This window comes from Muscardinus avellanarius (assembly GCF_963383645.1).
Source record: "Muscardinus avellanarius genome assembly, chromosome: 2".
Lineage (NCBI taxonomy): Eukaryota > Metazoa > Chordata > Mammalia > Rodentia > Gliridae > Muscardinus > Muscardinus avellanarius.
This window is the reverse complement of record NC_137787.1, coordinates 99,722,581-99,750,029: the sequence shown is the minus strand read 5'-3', so window position 1 is coordinate 99,750,029 and position 27,449 is coordinate 99,722,581. Positions and strand designations below refer to the sequence as shown.

Genomic DNA, 27,449 nt, shown 5'->3' with positions numbered 1-27,449 from the left:
AACCAGCAGGGGATGGGAACCTCAGTCCCTCACAACAATATGAATTTAGAAATGGATTCTAATCTAACCCTACCAGTCAAGAAGCCACTTGGTCAATACCTTGATCTTAGCTTTATAAAACCAAGAGCAATCAGTAAGAGTCAACTTGAACTTGACTTATAGAACTGTGAGATAATATATGTATGCTGTTTTAAGATTTTAAGTTTGTGGTAATTTGTTATTGCAGCAATAAAAAAAATTAATGTTGTCGTCTCACTTCAAATCTTGCTTTTTTGACCTACATTTCTTATTGCTCCCAAAGTAAGCTCTTAAAATACAAATCTGATGCTTTATAATACAAGATATAGCCTGAATGTATCATTTACACTTAACTTTATAACTAAGACTTTGGTTTGTATTGATTTTTTTTTCCCTGGTACTGGAGATTGAGCCCAGGGGCATTCTACCTCCGAGCTACACCCCTAGTCCTATTTTTTAATCTTTATTTTTTGAAACAAAGTCTCACTAAGTTGCAGAGAGCTCATGAAGCTGGCTGTGAACCTGAGATCCTCCTGTCTCAGCCACCCAAGTACTGGGATTACAAGCATGTGCCAACATGCCTGGCTCTTTGTATTGTGCAAGAGTTGACATTTGCTTTTCCACATGCTCAGTCATCTCTCTCAGCTGGTACTTTAAGTAGTTATCTGTGTCTGATGAAGAAAAGCAATATAAAATGTCTAGAAATGATTGGAGTGGGCTGAAAATACAGTTATAAAGGAAATTATGATCATGTAAGAAGCAGAATATTAATACTTTAAGACTGTAGTTACAAAAATGAGAAAAATGAAAAGGACTGAAAAAAATAAAAAAGTAAAATAAGCATCCTGCTTTTTTATTTTGTGTGTGTGTGGGGGGGTACAAGAGAGTGAACCCAGGGACATTCTACCTTTGAATTATATCTCCAGCCCCTTTTATTTTTTTATTTTGAAATGGGGTCTTGCTAGGTTGCTGAGATTTTCCCTAAGTTTTTGAAGTTAGCTTTGAATCTGCCATCCTCCTGTTTCAGCCTCCCAACTACTAGGACTACAGGCATGTGCCACCATATCCAGTTGGCATCATGCTTTTTGATAATACACATGCATTATATGTGTATACTTATGTATAAATGCATACCCATATATTTCAAATGTATTTCTTATATAAAGTGATACATGCTTAAGGAAAAATTCAACTAGCACAGAAGAGTTTAGGCAAGAGACCCAAACTAACAATTTATGGATAAACCCTATTAGTCAAAGGCCTTCATTTGACTTAGAAAATATTTTATTTTAAAAACTGAAGCTGGGCATGGTGGCGCACACTTGTAATCCCAGCATTTGGGAGGGTGAGACCGGAGGATTGTGGTTTGTGGCCAGCCTCAGCTACTTAGTGAGGCTCTTTGCAACTCAGTGAGACCCTGTTTCAAAATAAAGAATAAAAAATAGGGCAGGGGGTGTAGAATGCCCCTGGGTTCCATCCCCAGACCCACAAAACAAAAAAACAGACAAACAACAACAAAAACTGGAGCTGGGCGTGGTGGCGCACGCTTGTAATCCCTCTAGGATTCGGGTGGCTGAGACAGGAGGATTGCGGTTCATGGACAGCCTCAGCTACTTAGTGAGGCTCTCCACAACTCAGTGAGACCCTGTTTCAAAATAAAGAATAAAAAATAGGGCACGGGGTGTAGCTCGGAGGCCGAATGCCCCTGGGTTCCACCCCCAGACCCGCAAAAAACAAAAACAAAAACAAAAAAATCCCCTGAACTTAGCCGAGCATGGTAGTGCATGCTCATTATCCCAGTACTTGGGAGGCTGAGACAGGAGGATTGCATAGGTTCAAAGCCAGCCTCAACTACTTAGTGAGGCTCTCAGCAACTTAGTGAGGCCCTGTTTCCAAATAAAGTATAAAATAGGTCTGGGAGTATAGCCCGGAGGTAGAAAAGCCCCTGGGTTCCACCTTCAGTACCACCACCACCACTACCACAACAACAACTGAACTTAAATTGCTTTTTAGATGGGGCATGTACTTTCCAATCTGCCATTGTTCCAACCCAGGCTCCATTTTTTATAGTTTTAAATCTGACTGTATTTATTCATTTATAGTTTTTGCTTTGTTTTTAGTCATGAGTTTGTATCCTACAGTACCTACCACTTCCATAAATCCCCTAATCTTATATATTATAGAAAAGTTTCTCAACAGTGATATTATCAACATTCTAAATCAGAAATTTCTTTAGAGGTACAGAGCTATTTTCCACTGGATTTTCAGCAGCAATCTGGGCCTGTACCCACAGGATATAGGATAACTGCTTCTCAGTTATGTCCCCAAGTCACAACAATCGAAAATGTCTCTTGACATTGCAACCCTGGGGGCTAAAACTTCCTGTAGCAGAGAACCACTTTCCTAGAGAAACCTCTGGGAAGAGATTGTGAGGTATCCTTCCTGATAATTTCTAGGTCAACAATAGCAATTATATATTTGTGTTTCCGTCACTTTTTAACACTTATTTTCACACTTAACAATTGATCACACATATCATTCCATTTTCACATATGAATGTATCTGATGCCATACTTTGAAATAGCTAAAGATATCTTCACTGTATGGGACACAGAATTAATTTAATCACTCATGTTCCTCCTACAACACACCTCTGATGGCTATTTTCAATGGCCAAATCAAAAGAGCTAGATAACTGAGATCATAAACTGATAGGATGTGAAGATGGAGAGATATTACATATGTATAGAGACATCGAGAGCTAAAAGGTTTTCTCTGCCAACCCTGCTCTTTGGTTTGTTGTTTTGCAACTATTCCAAAGCAAGAATTGGATTATAGGACAGCTGACTATTTTTCCTTATAATCTTTGCTTCATGCTAAGAAAAGAATCTACAGACAATCAGGACCTGAGATCACATAAAAAGATATTTGAAGCTGGGCATGGTACCATATGCCTGTAATTCCAGTATTTGGGAGACTGAGACAGGAGGATTGCAGGTTTGTGGCCTACCTCAGCAACTTAGTGAGACCCTATTTCCAAAAAATAAAATAAAAAATAGTAACAATAATATAGGGCTGGGAGCGTAGCTCAGAGGTAGAATGTCCCTGGGTTAGCTGGGCATGGTGGTACACGCTTGTAATCCCATACTTGGGAGGCTGAGGCAGGGGGATCACAGACTTGAAACCAGCCTCAGCAACTCAGCGAGACTCCATCTCAAAATAAGAAATAAAATTGAGCCAGAAGGGTAGCTCGGAAGTAGAACACCCCTGAGTTCCCTAGTACCATTAAAAAAAAAAAATACAGCTGGGCATAGTGGCACACATTTGTAATCCTAGTATTTGGGAGGCTGAGACAGGAGGATTGCAGGTTCGCAGCCAGCCTCAGCTACTTAGTGAGGCCCTCTGCCACTTAATGAGACCCTGTTTCAAAATAAAGAATAAAGCTGGGTGTGGTGGCACACACTTGTAATCCCCACATTTGGGAGGTGGAGACAGGAGGATCACAAAGGTTTGAAGCCAGCCTCGCTGGCCTGTTTCCAAATAAAATATAAAATGGGTCTGGTAGTATATCCCGGAGGTAGAAGGGTTCCATTCCCCACTACCACCAAAAAACAAAAACAAAAACAAAATAAAGAATGAAAAATAGGGCTGAGAGTACAGCTCAGAGGTAGAATGTCCCTGGGTTCAATCCTCATCACCACACATTAAAAAAAAAAAATACTCAAGTGAGACAAAGATGACAAATGTCTAATAGTTAACTTCTTTTATCTCATTTCCAACCATAACCATGCCAGTTATGTCCCACTACTTGGAAGGTGATGATTTATTCAAAGAGAATCAGTTCTCCTGCTGCATGGCACCCAAGACTCATGCAACAGTAGGGTGAAACAGGAGGGGCCCAAGGGATGCTCCGATGTTCTAAGAGCAAAACGTCTTTCTGTTTAAGTGTCCCAGGCCCAGGTCTAGCAGATCACAGGTTGCTCCAACCCACGACTGGCCTCTTTGTTGATGAGTGAGACTCATGGTGAGCAAGATCTGGAAACCTCATCTCTTTAGGTAGATTTAATCAATTTCACTATCTAGTTATGCTGCTATTAAATAGTACAGCTAGGATTTTCTGTATACTTTTCTCTTGACACATCAGGATTTCATTAATGGTTCCACAAACCATCTCAGACCTCCCGTAGAAATAACTATGAAAAGTAATACCAAAGAAAAGAGAAAAACAACTCATACCTTTTGGTACTATTTGGTTTTGTTTGTTGCTTTGCAATCTCTTCTGAAGCAAGGATGGGGCTGCGGAATAGCTGCCCACTTTTCTTGACTAACCTCTGCTTCATGGAAGTCAGAGAACCCCATTCTCGAACAAACCTCAAAATCTGGCAGAAAATGAAACAATTTAAAAGAGATAACAGCTCACCAGGCATCCTTTTTTTTTTTTTAGAAATTAGGCTATTTGCAACAGGAGAAAACTGATGCTTTGCTATATCCATAAAATAGGCTTTTGAGTTCCACAATTTAAGGCTTTCTTCAATGTAATATAGTTCTCGTATCTTTATTGTCAACTACCTCGGTAGTTCCAAACCAAAGATTATCTAAAGTCACGTTTCAAGACACCTAGTACAATGCTCTTACCACACTTAGGGATGAGCAGTGATGCTATGCTCACTGAGACCAAAAGTGGAGCAGAAGTATGTACTCCTGCAGCAGCCGAGGCAAAACTGGTCTTGGTGTTGCAAAGGTGAGAGAGTGACAGTGTGACATCTGAGAATCACTTTATTCTGGTGTCTAAGTCATCAAAGGAAAAAAGCCATCAAGAAATCAGGGACATTTTTATGAGGGTTATCATACTCTTACTTATTAGTCCATTATTCATAATGGGTTGTTTTTTTTTTAATCTGAGAGTCAGGATTAGCTGATACTAAAAGTAAATAGATCATTGCTACCTTTTCCTTTAAGACAAGTGCAGCTGATCCATGAACAATAATTTGTTAGCACTCAGAAGAGTTAAAGAAAAATATCATTATTTTCTTGCAAAGAAAAAAAAAAGGTAGACTGAATGTTAGATCTGTTCCTGTAAATGATGATCTTTCTTAACGGTGAATGTAAATCAGCCCCAGACCAGAATTAAGGCCTCCATGACAGGTACCTGGCTTGGAGCTGCACACTGGTGCTTTTGACAGTGAATCAAGAGTCATCCAACATGGTATTATCCCTGCTCTAGGATTTGTTACTGTTAGAACTTAACCTTAAAAGATAAAATGTGATTCTGACAGATACAAATATCACAGTTGCTAATCCTGTGAATGAGAAATTAAATGATGCAAGGATGATTCTATCTACAGAAACAGCAGCTCTAGGTGTGATCATTTGCCAAGGAAACAGATTTCACTTTTATTCTTAGCATCAGGATAATTAATAGAAACTGCTTGGATTGATAAAAAAAATGCATCCAGCTATTGATTCTGCAGTAGGCCACAAGAGCTATTTTATTAGACTCAACATGATCACTAAACTTAATAAAACATTATGTAAAACAAATACAACTACTTTACTTAAACTATTCTTACCAGTGAGCGATTTTGTTTCAGCTGAAAGCTTGCTGGTAAGTCTTCCCAAAGGTCCAATTTTATATCCAAAGGAATGAAATTACATTTCATTGGTTTTCCGTCCTGATTATAGATTAGGAAGGCATTATTAATTCATTTTTGTCTGTAGGCAGTAGAAAGTAATTATATTATGGCATAGCATGTCCAGTCTCCTAGAAGATGAAGTGGATGGCACATTCTAGACAAAGGCTTACACAATATGGACACTGGAAGGATGGAGTTGTGAGGAAGGAAGGATGGGGAATGAGGTGTGTGTATCTACACTGCCCACAACTAGCGTAGGCCTCTGCCTTCAGTCAGGATGCTGTGATTGTTGCCCTGTCATACTCTTCTCTATTGCCTAATCTTGTGAATAGGTATCAAACTAAGAAAATTTGTACACTGCAAATCAACACAGAAGAACAGCACATCCTTGAAGTTAACAGTAGTGCAACCATTCCCAAATTCCCAAGTAATCTTCCTTATAGTCATTGAAAATACAGCTCATATTTAAGAAAGACACCAAGAAATACTCTGAATAATCCTCCCCAAATGGGTTAGTATACTTATCCACTGTCACAGGAACAAGGAAATAAGAAGAAAGTAGACAGTAATTCTAGAGAAATTATTTAAAAATTTCCTTCCCTAAAGCAAGATTGCAGTGTTGGATCATAAGGACTGCTTGTCAGTGGCCCCACCTGGAGAGTAGGTGGAGCTGCATTTAGATCCCGACAACCAGTTGCACAATATCTGCAATCTTCAGGATAAGAAGTACCATGAACAGAACAGTCAGTTAAATACAGTAGAGGCAATAATAATAATAATAATAGAGCTGGGTCTGGTGGCGCCTGCTTGTAATTCCAGCATTTGGGAGGCTGAGACAGGAGGATCTCAGTTCACACAGCCTCAGCTACTGAGTGAGGACCATTGCAACTCAGCGAGACCCCGTTTCAAAATAAATAAAAGATAGGGGTAGGGGGTGTCACTCTGAGGTAGAATGTCCCTGAGTTCCATCTCCAGTATCACAAAATAAATAAATAAATAGGAAGAATAATGCCTCATATGAAAATCTATTGTATCAGTAATAGTTCAACTCACATTCTACTTCTCTTAGCTAAAAAGAAATGTTACAGCTCCCACAATCACTTCGGAAAAGACCCACAAAAAAGTACTAATTCAGATAGGTAATTATAATAGGTAACTAAATTTAGATAAGTAGTTATAATATGTAATTCTAACTTCTAGACTTGAGATACTGGATGAAATGAACACAGGTGGCCCAGGATGCTAAACATCTGTTACAGATCGCTCTTTTAAGGGGTATACGCTTAGGTACTGAACTAGGGCTTTTATCCAAATTTCTATTCTAAATTTTACTTTAGCTTTTCTAAGGTAAGAAGGAGAGCGCACAGCTCAACTCTATTATAGTTATGAAAAGACACGTCAACATTTCATCTGGTAAGTGTCTCACAGTTAAAAACTTATGGTAATTGAATAACATTTTATAGTAAGGGGACATGTAAGTATTTACAACAATCACAAAAATACATTTGAGATTACTGGCAGAAAGGCCAGGAAGGGGAGGTGGCCTCGTTACACAGCCAGGTGGAGAGTGAGGCCGTCACTGCAGCTAGTTGGCAGCAGGCTGACTCTACCTCTACCTAGAGTTTGCAGTTTCCCTCCCCATCTCCAACCCAAGGCAGAAAACAGTGACCAGACTATCTAGGACGTAGAGCTTTCATTGTACAGAAGAAAATGTTTCAAGAATGTAAGGACTTCTGAATTCCTGGTGTGCTGATTGGTGCCTGCCTCTTGAATTCTTGATCTGTAAGACCCCAGGGACCATGTCCCTGTACTGCTCATGTGATGGTCTGAGAGGCATGCCCTAGAGCACTCTGCACACGGGGGATGAGGGTTGCTCAGACACTTAAGCCTGCCAGTAGGGGTCACTGTGTGTACAGGCTCCACAGGGTGGGCCTGGGTCCACGCCTCCAGGAGGAGCACTGACTGCTGGGCTTGGTCCTTGGCACTCTCTTGCATGGTCCTATGCTGGACAGTGCTTGGGGATTTGGTATTCATGATTTACCCATTTCCTTCTAACTGAAGGTTTTATGGCATACCATCCACTTGTATCTGTACTTGGTTTAGTAGAGAAACTATAACTGAAATTTTGGTCACCATCAACATACTATCTTTTTTTTGTGGGGGGGTACTGGGGATTTAACCCAGGAGCAGTCTATCTCTAGGCATCACTCCCAGACCTATTTTATTTTTTATTTTGAATAAAAACCTTAGTTTCACTATTTTCTGAGACTGGCTTTAAACGTATGATTTTCTTATCTCAGCCTCCTAAGTACAGAGATTATAAGCATGCATGCCTGGCTAACATGCTATTTTCTTTTATATTTACAAAGATTAGAAATTTGAAAATTTAGACAGAATGAAAGCATTTAAAATTGCTTCAAAATTTTCTTCAATTTTATTTATTTTTGGTGGTACTGGGGTTCCTGGAAGCCCTTCTACCTCTGGGCTACCCTCCCAGACCTATTTTATACTTTTTAATTTTTGGAAACAGGGTCTCTTAAGCCAGCATGGCTGGCTTCGAACCTGCACGATCCTCCTGTCTCCACCTCCCAAGTCTGGGGATTCCAAGTGTGCGCCACCACGCCCAGCTCTTCAAATAAGTCTAATGAGAGGACAAAGATTCTCACATGGTCTTCAAGACCCTCTTGGGGGTCTACAAAGTCACATGTGTTTTTGTAATAGAAGGACATTATTTTCCTTTTAATCTCTTATTCTCTCATTAACATATGGTTAAGTTTTCCAGTGGCAACATGACATATCACAATAAAATGAATGAAGAGGCAGATATGAGCATCCCATTGTCTTCTTTTGAAACTTTAGAGAAAATTGCCAAAAATGTAAAACAGTATCACTCTTCTTACTAAATATTTTTCTGTTTTGGAAAATATAAAGCATGTTATTCACATAAATATATAATGGGCTTAATATCATTACTTTAAAATGAATTAGCAAGTGGATTTTTTTTTTTTTTTTTTTTTTTGGTGGTACTGGGGTTCCTGGAAACCCTTCTACTTCCAGGCTACACTCCCAGACCTATTTTTTTATATTTTTATTTGGAAACAGGGTCTCTTAAGCCAGTGCAGCTGGCTTCGAACCAGCGTGATCCTCCTGTCTCCGCGTCCCAAGCACGGGGATTACAAGCGTGTGCTACCACGCCCGGCAGCAAGTGGATATTTTTAAGCACCTTCATTTTAATTTTGAACACTGACAAATTATAGGAGTGCAAGGGGGTCCTGAGATTAAGAGGTTTGTGTGCCACTAACCTAGGCTATGTCAGGAATCTGAGCAATCACATCACAAAAGCTGCCTACCTGGACTCGGCTTGGGGAAGTGGGTGGCTGGACTTCTGGAAAAACGTGGCTGCTTCAAACAATGAGTGCAGGGACTAGGGGCTCACGCAGAGGGCACTAGAGCTGGGCACTGTGCTTTACAGGACTCAGCTCATTTCACTCTTGCAACAACCCTCCCACCCTTTACAGGTGAAGAAACTGAAGGGTAGGGCAGTTGAATAATGTGTCCAAGATGACAAGTTATTAACAGATCTGAACTGAAGCAATCTTGCCCCAAAGTCTAGACTCTTAATGACTGTGCTGTTTGGCCTCTTGTCATTTTATAGAGTTAACACAGGAATTTCATAATTAGCTTAAAAGAAGAAAAGAACTAGCTGTTTCTCTCATTGTTAATCAAATTAAACATCTTCACTGAAAAATGAAAAAAGGAAGGCTTTTAAGTGTTTTAAGTTATAGAATCTTTATGATGCTTACCTCAGTATAGAGGTGAATCCGGTCAGTATTCTTACTTGCACAAAACATTAAGGCATCATATACTGGCAGAGTGTCGGAGCCCTTCAACTGCTCTAAGAAAGAAGACAAAAGAATCTGAAGGCTTGTCTACCCTTTATGTAGAATAGCTTACTTTAACCTTCTGCAGATTGGAATGACAAAATTGTTACAAAAATATCAGTATATTAGACAAGGAACATGTACCTAGACTTGAAATATAACTCCCATGGTAGGCCATCTAAGAACATCTGCATATATGGCAACCTGGTGCTTTTCTTTTGCTAATGACCCAACAAGAAACAGAGTTAGGTAAAAAGATACAAATTAGGCATAAGGGACATTTTCTTTTTTTTGCTACCAGGGATTGTTGCCAGTCTTGATGGAATTTAGAATCTACCCCTCTTTCTAGAGTGTACTGAAGTTGAGACTGAATGGGCACCATTTTGATAATCAGTAGCAATGTTGAGGGCCACTCAAATGCTTGATTCCCTATGGCTTAGTGCCTCACAAAAGGATATGCATGGACATATTTATTTCTGGTTAACAGTCTCCTTGCCCAATATTCTGCAGATTATCAACCAAATCTAGATAAGAGTAACTGTTAAATTTATCAAGCACATATAATGTTTCAGGCACTATTCTAAGTAGCCCTAAATATACTTTCCAAAAATAGAGAACCTTAAATAGGAGGAAACTGAGACACATTACTTTCCTGAGGTCACATCATTAGGACGAGGACCTAACTCAGTACTCTGGCTCTAGAACTTGTACACTTGGCTCAGTCGTTGTTCCTCAGTGACCTTTTATGTGCTTTCTAGAAGTCTATGATTTGCTTGCCATTTTACTTGGTAGTATCAACATGGTAATTATTATTTTTTTAATCAAGTCACTGGCCACTTTACAAGTTTGGCTTGTGGCTTGGTTCTATATTTCTTTCTTTTTTTTTTTTTTTTTCAGGTCTGGGGATGGAACCCAGAGGCATTCGACCTCCAAGCTACACCCCCTGCCCTGTTTTTTATTCTTTATTTTAAAACAGGATCTCACTAAGTTACAGAAGGGCTCACTATATAGCTGAGTCTGTCCACGAACCGTGATCCTCCAGTCTCAGCCTCCCAAACGCTGGGATTACAAGCGTTCACCACCATGCCCGGCTTGGTTCTATATTTCATAAATATAAAAATATATTTTAATGTTTCTTAAACTGGTGTGTCTTACAGTCAATAGTAACAATGGCATTTCACAATCATTGCTGGCCAGGTGGCAGCTGTGAAGTAGTTGTCATCGCCTGAGCATGCAGAACTCAGTCATAGCTATAATACTGTTCCTCAAACCACACATGAAGTGTGTGGGTTGTTGATACCACATATATTGATTCAACTGACTTTAAGATACCTTCAAAAATTCGCACTATAAGCCAAGCATGGTAATGCACACCTGTAATCCTAGCACTTGGGAGGCTGAGAAAGGAGGATCACAGGTTCAAGGCCAGCATGCAGTAATTTACTGAGGCCCTATTTCTAAAAAACAGCAGGGCTGGGGATGAAGTTCAGAGGTAGGGGTAGAGCACCCCTATGTTCAATGACACACACACACACACACATTTTTTTTTTTTTTTTTAATGGTGGTGGGGATTGAACCTAAGGACATTCTACTTCCAAGCTACACTCTCAGCCCCTATCCCCTTCTAATTTTGTTTTGGAACAAGGTCATGCCACACTACTGAGGCTGTCCTCCATCTGTGATCTCCTGTTTCAGCCTCCCAAGTACTGAGATCACAGGCATGTGCCACAATGCCCAGCTAAAAATTTCTTTCACTATGATTTGGTATTTAAAAGTTAGATAGAAAAAAATTTAGATATAGTGCCAGAAAGCATACTAAAGAAGCAAATATGCATTATTGGGAGAATAACCAACATTTCTTACTTTCTTAAAAAGGAATAACTGAGTACTTCATGGGACCTAAGAAAAAGAGATCCCTGCAAAAAGAAGAAGCTGTCTCACATTTAGTTACTGAGATGTGGAAAAAATTGTCTATTATATGCCAAACAATGCAACTTGAGGCAGGAGGTCAAATCCTCAGAACAATAACAACAGAAAGAAATGTGGCCAGGTGTGGCAGCACACACCTGTAATCCCAGTATTTAGGAGGCTGAGACAAGAGGATGACAGGCTCATGGCCAGCCTCAGCAAGTCAGCAAGACCTTCAGAACTTGGTGAGACTCTGTTTCAAAATATAAACGGCTGGGGGTGTAGCTCAGAGGTAGACTACTTCTTGGGTTCAACCCCCAGTAACACACACACACACACACACACACACACACACACACACACTCACACACAAAGTGAAAGCAACAGAAGGTGTATGGCAGATGGCTTGATCAGCCATCACAAAGGTATTGTGTCATAGTTTAATTGGCAGACTTTCTTAATGGTCCATAATATGAGTGGATTTCATAATTAATATATCTTCATATTTAAAAAATTATGCATTAAGGCCTTAATAGTAGAAGTCATTCTTTGAGAAAAAGAATTATCAGAACAATTCCAATCAGTCACTACTCATTCTTGGTAGCTGATTTTGTGGAATACATTTCTCAGCTATAGTTGAGGAATATATTTCTCTTTAAGTGCTTCCCTACAATGTAATTTTGTGGTTCAAGACCATAGATGATGTGTCTTTGTAAGATACAGTCATTCTTCCACACCTCTGAAATTCTGGTTAGAATAAAAGTATGGCTCCAGAGGATCACACACCACTTTGCTTCTAAATAGGCGAAGGGAGGCAGAACAAGTACTTGGCAGAGTGTGCTCCTTTATGTTCTTTCTGTGCGTTGTTCATGGATCTCCATGTTAGTATAGTGGGAAGGTGTGAAGAGTATCTCTTATGTGGAATCCTCAGCCCAATAAACTGAAAGGTCAAGAAAAAAAAAAAGGAAGCAGGGAAAAAATGGGGAAAGTGAAGTGTAGACACTATCCAGAGTGAATGAAGCCAGTGCAGATTGCACCAGCTGAATAGAATTTCTAAAAGTAGAGTGATTTTTAAAAAATATTTGTGCTGGGCACAGTGGTGCATGCCTATAATTCAGAACTTGGGGAGCTGAGACAGGAGGATTGCAGGGTCAAGGCCAGTCTGAGCAACTTAGTGAGACCCTGTCTCATAAAATTTTTGTAACTCTAAGCTAAAATATGTCTTAATCAAGGGACCAAATCACAGGTAACGGGCCATTATTTTCCTGGTGATGAGACTCATGGCCCTGCTGGTAATTGCCAGGTGATGATTCTCACTCTGTTGTTTAGTTCATTGTGCCATATGCTGTCCTACAACCAGAGCTTCACAAGCACTTCAGGGGTTTTTCACAGCAGGAACAAGGAAAGTGGAGACACAAAAGAGTTTACTCCACCTGCATCTACACTGTCTACTTAAAGGCTGTTCAAGTTAGACCTAACAAGGGTGTGGTGGCACTCTCTTGTAATTCCAGTACTTGATTCAAGGACAGACTCAGCAACAGAGGGAGACTCTCAGAAGCCTAGCAATACTCTGTTCCTGTTTCACAATAAAAAATAAAATAGGATAGGTGTAGCTTGGAGGTATAATGCCCTGATACTATTGGAAGGAAGTGAGAAAGGGAGGGAGGGAAATATAGCTCAGTGGTAGATTGTCTCTAGGTACCACACACACATATACAAATTAATCTGTAGGTTACTTTGGTCTTTAAATGAGTAACAAGAGAAACAACCTAAAAGTACTCATTCTTTGCCAGCTGGCCAATAAAAGATATTGATGTATGACCACAGGCTGGTATTTGCTAACCATGACAGCTATAAATAATGAATGAAACCAAGCTTCAAATAAATAAATCTGAAATACTACATGGTTGGCTCCAAATACAGTTGTGATTCATATAGTCTTAAAATTATGCTTCTTAAAAACAACTTCTTAAATTTTTAAGCTGTGTTGGTGGCACATGCTTGTAATCCCAGCATTTGAGAGGCGGAGACTGGAAGATGGCGGTTCACAGACAGCCTCAGCTACTGAGCGAGGCCCTATGCAACTCAGTGCGACCCTGTTTCAAAACTAAAAAAAAAAAAAAAAAAAAAAAAAAAAAGGCTGGAGGAGGTGTAGCTTGGAGGTACAATGCCCCTGGGTTCCATCCCCAATACCACAATAAATAAATAAATAAATAAATAAATAAATAAATAAATAAACAAATAGTATACCAACTCAGTGTAGCTGTAAGTAATCTATCAATCTTACTATTTTGTCCAAAAGCATATAAAAAATAAAAACCACACCTTCATGGTGTGAGTGGGCTAAGTTTGGTGGAGGCAGGGCAACAGGCCTGGTGGGAGCACATGCAGCTATTGGTTTTGCTCCATGTGAAGTATCTTAATGCCAAGAGACATACTATGGTCTTCCAGCCATATGGTATTTAAGAATGTGGTTAAATGGTTGGCATTTTTAATATAAAGGAAATAAGAGACACTTGGAAAAAGGCATCTATCACCCACCTAATAGCAGTATTACGTGTTAAAGTACATGGTTATTGTTTGGACTCTGGAAATGGAAACAAGACGGACCAGTACCTGGCTGCGCTGCGGGTCTGTCTTCTTGCTCGACTTTTGATGTTCCTTCCTTGCTCTCAGCCAACTGGTCAGATTCCGGCAGTGCAAAGACTTCTTTTTCACAGTCCACGGTAGCTTGAACTGTTTTGGAGGTATCTTTCTGAGAATCATCTTCCTCGTTTTTATTTTTCTCCTGGATATGGTTGAGGCTGTCTATTTGTAGAATTATTAAAATCAAATAATTCATAGTTACAAGTACAGTTAAAAATATCACAGCTAGGTCTTACAAAAATAAAAAGAAGCTAACGTGTGTTAATTTACCAGGTGACTACTATTTGCCCAGCAGTACTGGAGAGACAGCAAGGAACCAGAAAAGGTAATGCTCTGCTTCCTGGAGATGCCACTGCAGGTAGCAGATTTACACAACAATGTAAACAAATAAATGAAGAGTTTTAGATAAAGAGTGTATTTCAGATAAAGGGAGTTAGGGGAAGGGGAGAATAGTGAAGAAAGGTGGAATCCAAAAAGTTAAAGAAGCAAAATTAGAATTTTATATATAGCAAAAGTTGTCAGGGGCAAGCTCTGAGGAGTCCCATTGAAACTCAGAGCTGTTCATGAACCTGGCAGCTTGGCCCAGGGGTTATAATTCTTGGACTAGATTCTAAATACAACTAAAAGCCATTAGACAGTTTTAGGTAGAATATCTAAAAATTTTTTAAGGATCTCTCTAGCTGTTATGCACAGAAGGGTCATAATGGTGACAATTAGAATGGTGCCTATTGCATTCTGGAAGAAAGATGATGGTGGCTGTTGAGTAGGATGGATGGTAGAAATAAAAAGAATGTGGTTAGCCAGGTGTGGTGGCTGGACTCCTATAATCCTAGTACTTGGGAGGCTGAGACAGGAGGATTGCAGCGCTTAGTGGCTGAGACAGGAGGATTGCACAGGTTTGAAGCTAGCCTCAGCTTCTTAGTGAGGCTCTCAGTAAGGCCCTGTTTCCAAATAAAATATAAAATGAGGTCTGAGAGAATAGCCCAGAGGTGGAAAAGCCCCTGGGTTCCACCCCCAGTACCAAAAAAATTTATATGTGTGTGTGTGTGTGTGTGTGTGTGTGTGTGTGTGTGTGTACAGAAAATCATTATACCAAATTGTAGTAATACAAATCTAAAAATTATAACTCTGAGAAAGAATAATAGCACTGTATATTTTTTTTTTTAGTTGCTGACAGGTTGCATGTTAAATCATGGGCCTAGGAAATTTCATTTGTTACTCTTGATATCACAAAAGAAAAATCAGAACTATAAAAACTGTATTAAACTGTGACTTTTCCTGCTAAATCAGTTAACTTATACTCTTATGTAAACTGACATTATTCTATACACTTAATGTGAACTAAAATTGTTTTATAGTCATAATATACCTTATTTTTATTGCCTGTACCAGTTGTCAACTGCATGGGGTCATGCTAATTGTGACAGGGATACTGTATGAAATAAGCTTGTGGTTCCAGTTTAGTTCATAGACAACGGGTGCCCACACTACAAATATAACCACCCAGATGGCAGGCTTGTCAATTTTGGTAGAAGAACCCAGAAGAAAAAGGAAAGTTTAGCTACAGATTACATATTCCTTCAGTCTAAAACCAAGACAGAGAGGAAAGAAAGGCATGAAGGAAAAAACTGCAGTATTGGAGTCTATATCTTAGCTGTCTTTGACAGTGACAATACTTTGAAGAATTAATGTGTAATAAAACTTAGACTTCAACAATTATTTATTTATTTATTTATTTATTTATTTATTTATTTATTTATTTATTTTTTTGGTGGTACTGGGGTTCCTGGAAGCCCATTTACCTCCGGGCTACACTCCCAGACCTATTTTATATTTTTGAAACAGGGTCTCTTACGCCAGCGCGGCTGGCTTCGAACCTGCGCGACCCTCCTGTCTCCGCCTCCCAAGCGCGGGGATTACAAGCGTGCGCCACCATGCCCGGCAGACTTGAACAATTATTACCATTTATAAAGTAAAATGATTATTTTTAGTTTCCCAAACTGTCAAACTTAGCATAAAAATGCTCTCTAAAATTGAACACAAAAAGAATACTAATGATCTTATGACAACCAGGGGTATTAACAGCCACTTAAAAAACTAAACATCAGGAAATGGCATGTCATGCTATAAAGTCATACCTAAAGTAGGTTTATGATTTCTACCTTTAACATGCTTTAGCAAAGAATAAATTCATAAAACATATCAAATTGGTTCTAGAGGAGTTGTCAAGCTAAAAAATATGGCACAATGTATACAGAGTAGGCAAAGAAGATCTACTGGATTATTTTGACACAAGAATAACCTATAATATCCTTAAAAACAGTGCATCTACAGAAGGAAGAAAACAGCAGGTCTATGACTATAAGGCACATTTGCTACCATAGCAACAGAGCTTCTATTTCTGCCCACTGAATTCACATCCTGCTGACATTAATCAGAAATGTCCATTTGTGCCAAATTAATGCCATATCACAGTCACTTGGTGATATATATATATTCTTGAGTTTTTCGCATTCCACAAGGGATGGATTCACAGTCTTCACAATATGAAGTTCTTACTTTGTTAGGAAAAGCTATGTCAGTGTTAAGTCATGCCACCCTTTGGTAACGGTTCCTAAGAGCACAGGTTGTGTAAAGTCATCACTGCCAGTCCCTGCCTACAGTTACTTTCCGTGTACTCACCAGCACTGTCCTGAGGATTCTCACACATTTCACAATACGGCAACACTGAATTATTGATATAGGTGCAGAAACCACACTGCCAGCCCTTTTCGGGAAGGGCTGGGGTGCTTGATGGGGACTTGGCCTCATGGACACCTTCTACAAGTGCAGCTTTGGTTTCCTTGGACCAGGATGGTTTCTTCCCTGGGGGACTGCTATGGTCAGGAGTGGTGGGTGATCTCAATCTTTTAGCTTCAGGTTCTGAATCAGGCTCACAATCAATGACATCTCTTGTGGCTATTTTTCTAGGGTCTGATGCCACTACTGTATTGTTCTCCTGGAACATCCTTGATCCATCAGAGGAGTCTAGCTGTCTCTTCTTAGGTTTTGGTAAAAAGAATGATCGAATATCATGTTGTTTTTCTTTTTCAAACTAGGAAAAGCAAACAGTTTTTAAATTAAGAAGCAATCATTCTTCCTAAATGAAAGAGCTTAACAAAAGCATTTCCATTAACCAAATGTCCTTACTCCATGAAAACCTTTGTGAAAATGAATTCAATTAAGCTATTGCTCTTCATATATACAGAACACTACTAACATCCATGTACTGTCTATTTTTTCTTTACACTTACTATGTGTCAAGCACTTTACATATATTAAATCATTTAATTCTCATGCCAGCTCTGTGAGCTAGGTTCTCATATTATTCCCATATTTCAGAGGAGGAAACTGAAGCTTTAGAGGGTTGAGGTAACTATCTGCCCTATATGTATGTCAGGGAAAGGAGGCAATTATGTATTCAAGCATTTCAAGTCAACCAAGACTCTAGAAAAGTGCTTACATGCCCAAACTAGAACTGCAATGTTCATAAACTACGTCACTCATATTAGAATATGAGGAACATTTTTCAAATAGCGTTAAAAACAGCTTTAATAGACACATTTAAATAATTGTCTTGTTTTCAAGAAACACATTTCTTTATTCTAAGAACCCCACATCCTGACATCATATTTTGTGTTTTCCATCTTCTTCTCAGTGTGTAAATCTTAATTTGCTAAGTAGGATAACTAGCTCCAAGACGGATTAGCTACTAGCTTAAGTAAATTAAAATAGTTAATTTTAGAGCTGGGAGGCTGAGACAGAAGGATTGAAGGTTCATATTCAGCCTCAGCAACCTAGTAAGGTCCTCAGCAACTTAGTGATAACTGTTTCAAAATAAATAATAAAATAAGGCTGGGGTTTTAGCTCAGAGGTAGAATGCCCCTGGGTTCAATCCCTAGTAGGACCACCACCATGTGTGTGTGCCCACATTTGTGTGTGTGTGCACACACAAACACAATTTAATTTTAGAGAAGTCCTGCCAGGGGCTGGAGAACTATGCTTGGCACACACTATGGCAACTGCATTTTCAAATATGGCAACAAAAATTCTTACCCCATCTCAGATGCTTTTCAAAGTGTGACAGTGATGTGCCTCCACTGAGAGCTCAGGTCTATGTTGTTCTCCCTTGAACCTGGGAGAACATTTGTAACTGTCTTGCCCCTCAGAATGCAGTGAAAGTGGTGCTGTGTGACCTAGCACATTTTGGGGCTAGGTCATTAAAGATAATATAGCCTCTACTCGACCGGCCCACCATTTTGTTCTCCTTTTCTCTTTTAGAATGTTAGCCTTTGGAACCTAGCCACCATGTTGTGGGGAAGCTCAAGCCACATGAAATAAACAATGTGTGGACGTTCTAGGTGGCAGCCTCAAAAAGGTTTATACATGAGATCTAGCATCCATTGTCAGACTTTGAGCAAACAAGCTTTTAGAAAACTGTAGCTCTCGCCGGGTGTGGTGGCGCACACTTATAATCCCCACACTTGGGAGGCGGAGACAGGAGGATCGTGCAGGTTCGAAGCCAGCTGTGCTGACTTAAGAGACCCTGTTTCAAAAAATATAAAAAAGAGGTCTGGGAGTGTAGCCCGGAGGTAGAAGGGCTTCCAGGAACCCCAGTACCACCAAAAAGAAAAAAAAAAAAAAGAAAAAAGAAAAGAAAAGAAAATTGTAGCTCTCATCTCAGGATCTTCTGGCAGGGGCCAGAGTTATATAGTATACATACCATCCTTATTAGACACTAGTTGAATCTGAATTCATACACAACCTGAGAAATGTTATTTTATTTATTTATTTTTTGCAGGTCTGGGGATGGAACCCAGGGGCATTCGACCTCTGAGCTACACTCCCTGCCCTATTTTTTATTCTTTATTTTGAAACAGGGTCTCACTGAGTTTCAGAGGGCCTCACTAAGTAGTTGAGGCTGTCCGCGAACCACGATCCTCCTGTCTCAGACTCCCAAATGCTGGGATTACAAGCGTACCCCACCACACCCGGCTGGTTTTTGTTGTTTTAAAGATGCTGTTTGGGGGAATATTGTGTAGGAGTAATAGATAACCAAAACATTAGATATAATGATAGCAAAATATTTATACTTGTATTTTATACTTGTACATTTGTTTGTGTGGTACTGGGGATTGAACCCAGGAGAATTCTATCTTCGAGCTAGAACCCCAGCCTTTTTCACTTTTAATTTTGAAGCAGGGTCACACTAAGTTGCTGAGAGCCTCATAAGTTGCTGAGGCTGTCCTTGAACTTGTGATCCTCCTGTCTTAGCCTACCAAGTACTACAATTACAGGCACCACTATAGCCAGCTTTATCTGTACTTCTCAGTAGTACTATAACAAATCTTTTAGCAAATTAGAGAAAGATGGTTAATAGGGGTTGGAGAAAAGGGAAAACAGAGTTGCTGCTAAATGGTGATAAAGTCTATATTTTGGGGTAACAAAAAGTTTTGGAAATGTTGATGATGGTTGCACAACACTGTGAATATCTGAAAATAGTTAAAATGGCAAACTTTTTTTTTGTGTGTGGTACTGGGAATAGAACCCAGGGGCATTCTACCTCCAAGCTACACCCCCAGCCCTATTTTTTATTCTTTATTTTGAAATAGGGTCTCACTGAGTTGCAAAATGCCTCATTAAGTAGTAGCTGAAGTTGTCTGTGAACCATGATCCTCCTGTCTTAGCCTCACAAATGCTGGGGTTACAAGTGTGTGCCACCATGCCCAGTTTTAAAATGGCAAACTTTGAGTTAACACACATATATGCAAAAAGATAAAGAAAAAAAAAGTAGGGGGAGGGAATGGGCTGGGAATTGAGGAAGGACTAAATGAATGATGTGTGCATGTATGCCTCTGCCTTCTTGTACCCCATTTAGATATATGACTACAATGTACCAATAAAAAAGATAACGAAAAAGAAAGAAAATTTAAGCTCTTTCCATATTTCACAAATTAAAACATATATTATTATAGGGAAAATGTTTTCTCTACTTCTATCCCCAATAATGTAGAGCTCTTATTTTTGTTGTTACTTACACATTCCCAAATATTATAAAAAGTTATTTAATGCTGGACATGATGTCATACACTTATAATCACATTACTTGGGAGGCTGAGACAGAAAGATCACAGGTTCAAGGATAGCCTCAGCAATAGAGCAAGTCTTAGCAACTTAGTGAGACCTGTTTCAAATACAAAAAATAAAAAAGGGCCTGGGTGTAGCTTGGAGTACAATGCATCTGGGTTCCATCCCTAGTAAAATACACACACACACACACAAACACAAACACACACACACACCACTTTTAATTAGTTGTAGAAGTTATAGAACTTAAAAATACACAGAATGAAATCATTAACCATCAGACAAGATTTCTGAAAGAGTGAATAATGACAATTCTAAGAAAATAGTGGAAAGCTGAAAGATTAGCAGACTGATCGAGCTTGTTTTTTTTTTTTAAAGGTAACAAAGATAGATAGCTAAACATTTAAAGAAAATGTTCTATTCCTTACAATAAAACTGCAAAGAATCATGTAGGATTTTGAAAATAATAGCAAGTGTTCAACAAACAAATTTTAGCAGCTATTTCCAATTAAATCATGCTGATAAGAGGGTAATTCTTGAATTAAAGGATACAGTACGAATATAATTTTAACAAATGGAGAGGTCAAGATTAGCAAATCAGCTAATGTTATGATGGCTAAGTGGACAGTAATGAATGATGTCACAGGCAAGAAACTTTACAAATTAGTGTCTTGGCTACAGGGCCAGCAGAGGATAAAAGCTCTACCAAGAATAAAGATTTCCTCTGAAGTAATCAGCCAGGAGCTTGATCCATGTCACCAGTGATGCTTTCTGATTGTAGCCTCTGGGTAGAAAGTAGGCTGATGAGGTTTCTTTGACACTTTTGTGGTTATGATTGATAGAAAAACAAGTGAGAAAATATCTTTGCTACATCCTAAAGATAATTATATACACTGGATGGGAACAAAGAAGGGTTATTGGTTTATCAAGTAAGAATGTTTAACTTGTGATCTATGGGCCTCCCATAAGACCTTAGCCTTCTGTGAGACTGGGAAGCTCCTGGAGTTAACCATGAAATGCTGTCGGCATTGTATATGGGTTTTAGGGGAGAAGTTCTTTACTCTTTCCATAGTCTCAAAGGGATTCAGGACCCAACTAAGGTTATGAGATTAGAATAAAATATGTGAAGATACACTTGTGGTTTCTTTCTTGGTTGTTCATAGGCAAAGGGGGATCGAGAACTGACATTTCAATATACATATCGGTAGTAAACCTAAATTCGAAAAGGAAATAAATATATGAAGTCTTTAAAATACTTTAAAAAATCTCTCTGACTTCCCTCAATAATTTTAAAAAATCGATGAAAACCTACACAGTAACTCCTGTGGAGGTATAAAACACAATAGTTTAGCTCATCTGTAATTGAATTCTGAACTGCTTCTCATAAGAGAATAAATGCACTGTCAAAAAGAGGAAAACTGTTGATGAAGTAAATAGAAGAAAGCACATAGAGTCTAATGGCTGGGAAATTATTGTACTAGTAGGACTCAAACATCACATAGGTCAGCTTAAAACACATTAAACTTGAGGTTTGGAGACAGATATATCACCAATTGATTCCTTGGGGAGATTCCAACAGGTATGTGGGACATGGTTAATTAATAAAAGAAGAAAGTAGCTTTTACAATATACTGATTTATAGACACAATACTAAATACAAATGCAAATTTTCTGTAAGATGCTTTTAATGATTTTTTGTCCTTTTAATATTCATATCTTATTGCATGTCCACTTTTAGTTCAGTTGGTGATGCTTAAAGAATTGTCAATGGATTCATTGATTAAAGTATCTACGGAAAAGGCAGAAATACAAACAAAATATTTTGCAAATAAACATGCTCTCTAAAAATGTTAAATTTTGCCAGATGTGGTGATGTACACCTGCAATTCCAGTACTTGGGAGGCTGAGACAGAAGGATCTCAGGTTCAAGGATAGCCTCAGCAAGTAGTGAGACTTTCATCAACTTAATGAGACCCTGTTTCCAAATAAGAAATAAAATCAGGCTGAAGAGGTATAGCTCAAAGGTTCAATCCCTAGCAACACACACACACACACACACACACACACACACACACACACACATACACACACACACACGACTCCTCATCACCTATAGTCTAAAGAAATAATATAATTGGTGTCATTGAAATAGACCAGAAATTTCAAATTCCAACAGCCACACTGGTAACTAAATATTCAACACCTGAACCATACTGGCAGGTTAAAATTTAAAAACTACTGACTTTATCATTGTTACAGTTTTTCTTAATGGTAAAGATCAGCAGGAACACAACGACAAAATATTCTCAAGGTCTAGTAAAGCTTTGTTATTGAATATCAAGATTAAATTACAAGTCTTTTGTCTTGAGTGTAGCCCAGAGGTAGAAAGCCTCTGGGTTCCATCCCAGTACCACATACACACAAAAAAAGAAATAATTATAGTAAATAATCCTTTAATATGTGATAAATATAGCACTTAAATGCTAGTGTTTCTAAAAAAGGGGATGTGGTCGGGTGTGGTGGCGCATGCTTGTAAACCCAGCACCTGGGAAGCTGAGACAAGAGGACTACGGTTTATGGACAGCCTCAGCTACTTAGTTTTGCCCTTTGCAACCCAGTGAGGCCCTGTTTCTAAATAAAGGGGGCTGGGGTATAGCTGGAGGTATAATGTTCCTGGGTTCCATCTCTAGTACCACAAAAATAAATAAACAAACAAACAAACAAATAAATAAATAAATAAAAAGGAGATGTGATCTGAGCCTACAGTAATTTTACCACAGACTTTTGGGGAAATGTAGTTAAGTCAGTGCCCAGATCATGAAGATAGAAGACAGAAGAACAAACTCCTCTCTTCAGTTATCTGGCTAACACTAAGTTATTATGTTCCTGTCTTTTGTTCAATATTGGTTTTTAAACACAAAGTAAAAAAAATTGCCTTTGGTGAGAAGTGCTAGAAATAAAAATTGCAAAGTGCTTAACATGGCAAAACCTGAGTTTTTTATGTGGAAGGCTCAGGGACCTAATCTATTTGTTTTGTTTTGCACCATAGTAAACTACTGGCCTTTTTAAGTCAGTTATTAGAGCTGAAGTTGAGGAAAAGGAAATCTAGTAGAACTCATAAAAAACAATAAATCACTTCAAAGCCCGGTGTTATTCTAGCGAAGCACAGGCCACCAACAAAAGTGCTGACTGTCAGGCGTAATAGACTTTGATCAAAGGCTGCTCAGGTAGGAGCCATTGTTGCTTCCCGTCATTCAGCTCCATTTCTTAAAGCATTAGTAAACCTGTTTTACAAACGCATGATTGAGACATCAGGCTGGTCTTCTGAAGTATACCAAACTGATGATTAGAACTGCAACTAAAGAGCCCTCATTAACATTTGTAAACAAGTCCAAAGGAGTCTGTTTTTTGAAAAATATAGAATGACCGAAGTTGGGTTTTAATCATCCAACAAAAAATAATATTTAAATTATCCCCCCAAATAAATGACTGACTGGTTTCTAAGATTTTCCAAAAGCCAACTGTGGTGGCACACGCTTTTAATTCCAGTATTTAGGAGGCTGAGACAGGAGGATCACAGGTTCGCAGCCAGCCTCAGCGACTTGTGGGGCCCCTCACAACTTAGTGAAAGCCTGTTTCAAAATGAAGAATAAAATCGAGGTATAGCTCAGAGGTAGGAATGGCCCTGGGTTCAACCCCTAGTACAAAAAAAAAAAAAAAATAAGATTTCCCAAAATGTCCATTGCCATATAGTTGAACAAAATTTCGACAGTGATCTGATCTACTCCTAGGTACAACTGATTCTTTGCAGGCATAGAGAAAATAGAACAAAATAACTAACATACAACTTTAGTTTAAAAAAAAAGTGGTAAAAGTGTTATTATTTTTTAACAAAGATGTTAAAACCAGTATATACAAAAGTATTTGGTAATGGTTGCTTCTTCTAATAAGGACAATTAGAAGTTATAGCACAATATCCCATGATATAATGTAGATTACTAGAATGTAACTCAGAGGGTTAAATTAGTTAACTGATATATAGTATGTGCCTAGGCTTGACCTCCAAATGCCACTGGGACATGTCAGGTGAGGTTCAGAGGCACCGCAAACTCAGGACATCCTCAAGGAACTCATCCCTGTCCTCAAGCCACTCCTCTACCTTCAGTTTCTCTGTTCTTCACTGCTTACCACATTAACTATGAAATACTCTTCTATGGCCCAGTTTTACCTAACCTGGATTTCCTCCCATTCTGCAATTTATCCTATGAGCACATGCATGAGTGGGTGTGTGTGTGTGTGTGTGTGTGTGATAAGGAAAAATCAGTAGTACTGGGGATGGAACCCAGGGGCCTTCTACTTCCGGGCTACACCTTTCATCTCCAGACGCATTTATATTTTATTTGGAAACAAGGTCTCACTAAGTTGCTGAGAGCCTCACTAAGCTGCTGTGGCTGGCTTTGAATCTGCAATCCTCCTGTCTCAGTCTCCCAAGTACTAGGATTACAAGTGTATACCACCACACCAAGCTTTTATGGGACGTTTTGTATAATAAAATTTTTATTTTAATATAGTCAAATATTCCAATCCCAATATTTTATCTATTGTTTACGCATGTTGAGGCAAATTTCATCTATCATCTTCTAACTTCAGAATCATAAAGATAGTCTCCTTTATTTTCTCCTCAAGGTTGGATTCTATTTAGTGTGTAAACCTAATGAAGTGAACAGTGAGTACTGAAATGGTTGGAAAATACAAACCACTGTTGTAGCCTTCTACCAATGTTCCTTTGGGCTTTGCCAAGGTTTTTCAGCTTTATGTGAAGTCTCATTTCAACGGCCTGAACAACTGAGAGTTGCTATGTAAAAATTATATATGATAAAGTTACAGTTTCGGGATATGGAAAAGGTAGGAAAGAAAAAGTCATATTATCTTACATGAGTGAACAGAACTTCCTTCCCAGGCTCTTCAGAACTGTCATTTGGAGTCCACACTTCAGCAAACTGTAGAAAATCCCATTTTTCCTTATCACCTTCCTCAGCCTGAAGTCGTTCCTTCCGACCATTCAGCGTGCTCCCTGTGACCTGAGTCTGGAAGGGGGAAGCAGAGTTTACCTCACAACTGCAATGCACCAAGCAGTAACTGGACTGTCACTTCAATCACAAGCTATTCACTAAGAAAACATTATTGTTCCAACATACCATAGGCTTTAGTGATATAGTTATGCCAAATTATAACCACATTACCAACCAACTCAGCGATTCCTATGTGTAATGAGAAAAAGATCTAACTAGAAAATTATATTATCTGATTTCCTCCTAAAAAACTTTTATTCTAAACTTTATATGCTTTGAAATTTAACCTAGAGATGATTGCCTTTTTTTTTTTTTTTGGCAGTAATGGGGATGGAATTCAGGAGCATTCTACCTCTGAGCTACTATTTTTAATAGCAGCCCCCAGCCCTACTTTTAATTCATTCTTTCTTTTCTTCCTTCCTTTCCTTCCTTCCTTCCTTTATCTAATTTTTTTGTGTGTAGGTATGTGTGTGGTACTGAGGGTAGAACCCAGGGGCTTTTCTCCGGGCTATATTCCCAGACCTATTTTATACTTTATTTGGAAACAGGGTCTCACTAAGTTGCTGAGAGCCTCACTAAGTAGCTGAGGCTGGCTTTGAACCTGTGCGATCCTCCTGTCTCAGCCTCCCAAGTGCTGGGATTACAAGTGTGCAACACCACACCAGGCTAATTCTTTATTTTGAAACAAACAGGGTCTCACTAAGTTGTGAAGGGCCTCACTAAATAGCTGAGGCTGGCCCCAAACCTGCGATTCTCCTGTCTCAGCCTCCCAAGTACTAGAATTACAAGCATGTGCTACCCCGCTATGATTGGTCATTTTGAGTATCTGTACTCACTATTTGAAAAACATTGCAATAGAATGTTTGTATGCCACCTAAAATTCATTATATTAAAATCCTCACTCCTGATGTGATAGTATTAGGAGGTTTAGCCTTTGGGAGGTGATTAGGTCATGAAGGTGGAGCCTTTATAAATGGGATTAGTGCCCTTTCTAATAGGGCCACAGAGCTCTCTGGTCCTCTTTCCACCATCTAAAGTTACAATGAATAGTCAGCAGTCTTTAACCCAGAAGAAAGCCCTCCCTGGAACCTGACTAGTCTGGCGCCCTAATCGCAGATTTCTAGCCTCCAGCAATGTGGGCAATACATTTCTATTTATCTCTGTGGTACTTTGTTAGAGTAGTCCAAATGTACCTATACAAAACTGGTACCCCAAACTGGGGGTGCTGCTGTAATAAATACATGAAAATATGGAAATGTTTGAAACTAGGGTAAGTAGAGCTGAGGAGAGTTTTGAAGTACATGCTAGAAAAAGATTAATAAGAAATTTTATAGGCAATTTTGAAAAAAGTTCAGAAAGGAGAGCTGTAGAGAAAGCTTTCTTCTTAGAGATAACTTGTAGACAGAATTATTAGGCAAAAAGGAACCAGAACTTAAAGATTTAGAAAATTCTCAGCTTATCCATATTACAAAAATGAGAAAAATACTTGGAAGAGACACTGAGGGTGTGGCCAAGTGACTGTTTGATAAAGACATTAGTACGGGTATGAAAGAAAGGTTTAACCAGTCATTTCAATAAGAGCCAGAAATAGTTGGTATTAGAGTAGCAGAAACAATGCCAGCTTGTACTAAAGGAAACAAGCAGTATGACAAAATGAAGGCTGTCTGTTAGACTTCCTAGACCAACTAGAACTGGACCACAGCTAGTGAACACATGGGACTGCGAAGGCGATTGATTCACAGTTGCCACTCCCAGCAGGCCCAGCAGGCACAGGCCTGGGGGGCAGGTCAGCCTCCACTGCCTAACAAAGGATGACAATGCCCAGAGGAGCTCTGGGCTGTGATCCCTGCTCCCAGAGAGTCACATCAGAGGCAGGGCCATGAAAGAAAGCCAAAGCATAAATGGGACGACCACAGAGAGCCAGTGTGAGCAATGCCTCTGCCAAATGAATGAGCTGCTCTTCCACTCCAGCTGGCCTGGAGGACAGGACTACTGCTCCATCGGGCTTGGAGGGCAGCGTATGAAGTCACGGAGGATTATTGCCAGGCTTCAACACCATGTACAGATTGCTTTGTGAAGCTTTTGGCTTGCTTGGGACCAGGCACCCCCCCCATTTTTTTTTTTCCTTTTTCTTCCTTTTAGAATGTGAATGTGTAATTCGCATT

At 39.1% G+C, this 27,449-nt stretch overlaps 1 protein-coding gene across 1 annotated transcript in view; it reads right to left on the bottom strand.

Annotated features, from left to right (window-relative positions):
• Positions 1–27,449, bottom strand: part of ZRANB3 (zinc finger RANBP2-type containing 3) — a gene marked incomplete at both ends in the record, with an annotated part of 221,020 nt that overhangs the window by 21,128 nt on the left and 172,443 nt on the right. The window contains 6 exons of the mRNA XM_080688973.1: positions 4,255–4,397; positions 5,589–5,690; positions 9,455–9,546; positions 14,051–14,248; positions 16,769–17,180; positions 25,147–25,299. Of these exons, the coding sequence (XP_080545099.1) occupies positions 4,255–4,397; positions 5,589–5,690; positions 9,455–9,546; positions 14,051–14,248; positions 16,769–17,180; positions 25,147–25,299 (1,100 nt within the window). The remainder of the gene's footprint in view (positions 1–4,254; positions 4,398–5,588; positions 5,691–9,454; positions 9,547–14,050; positions 14,249–16,768; positions 17,181–25,146; positions 25,300–27,449) is intronic.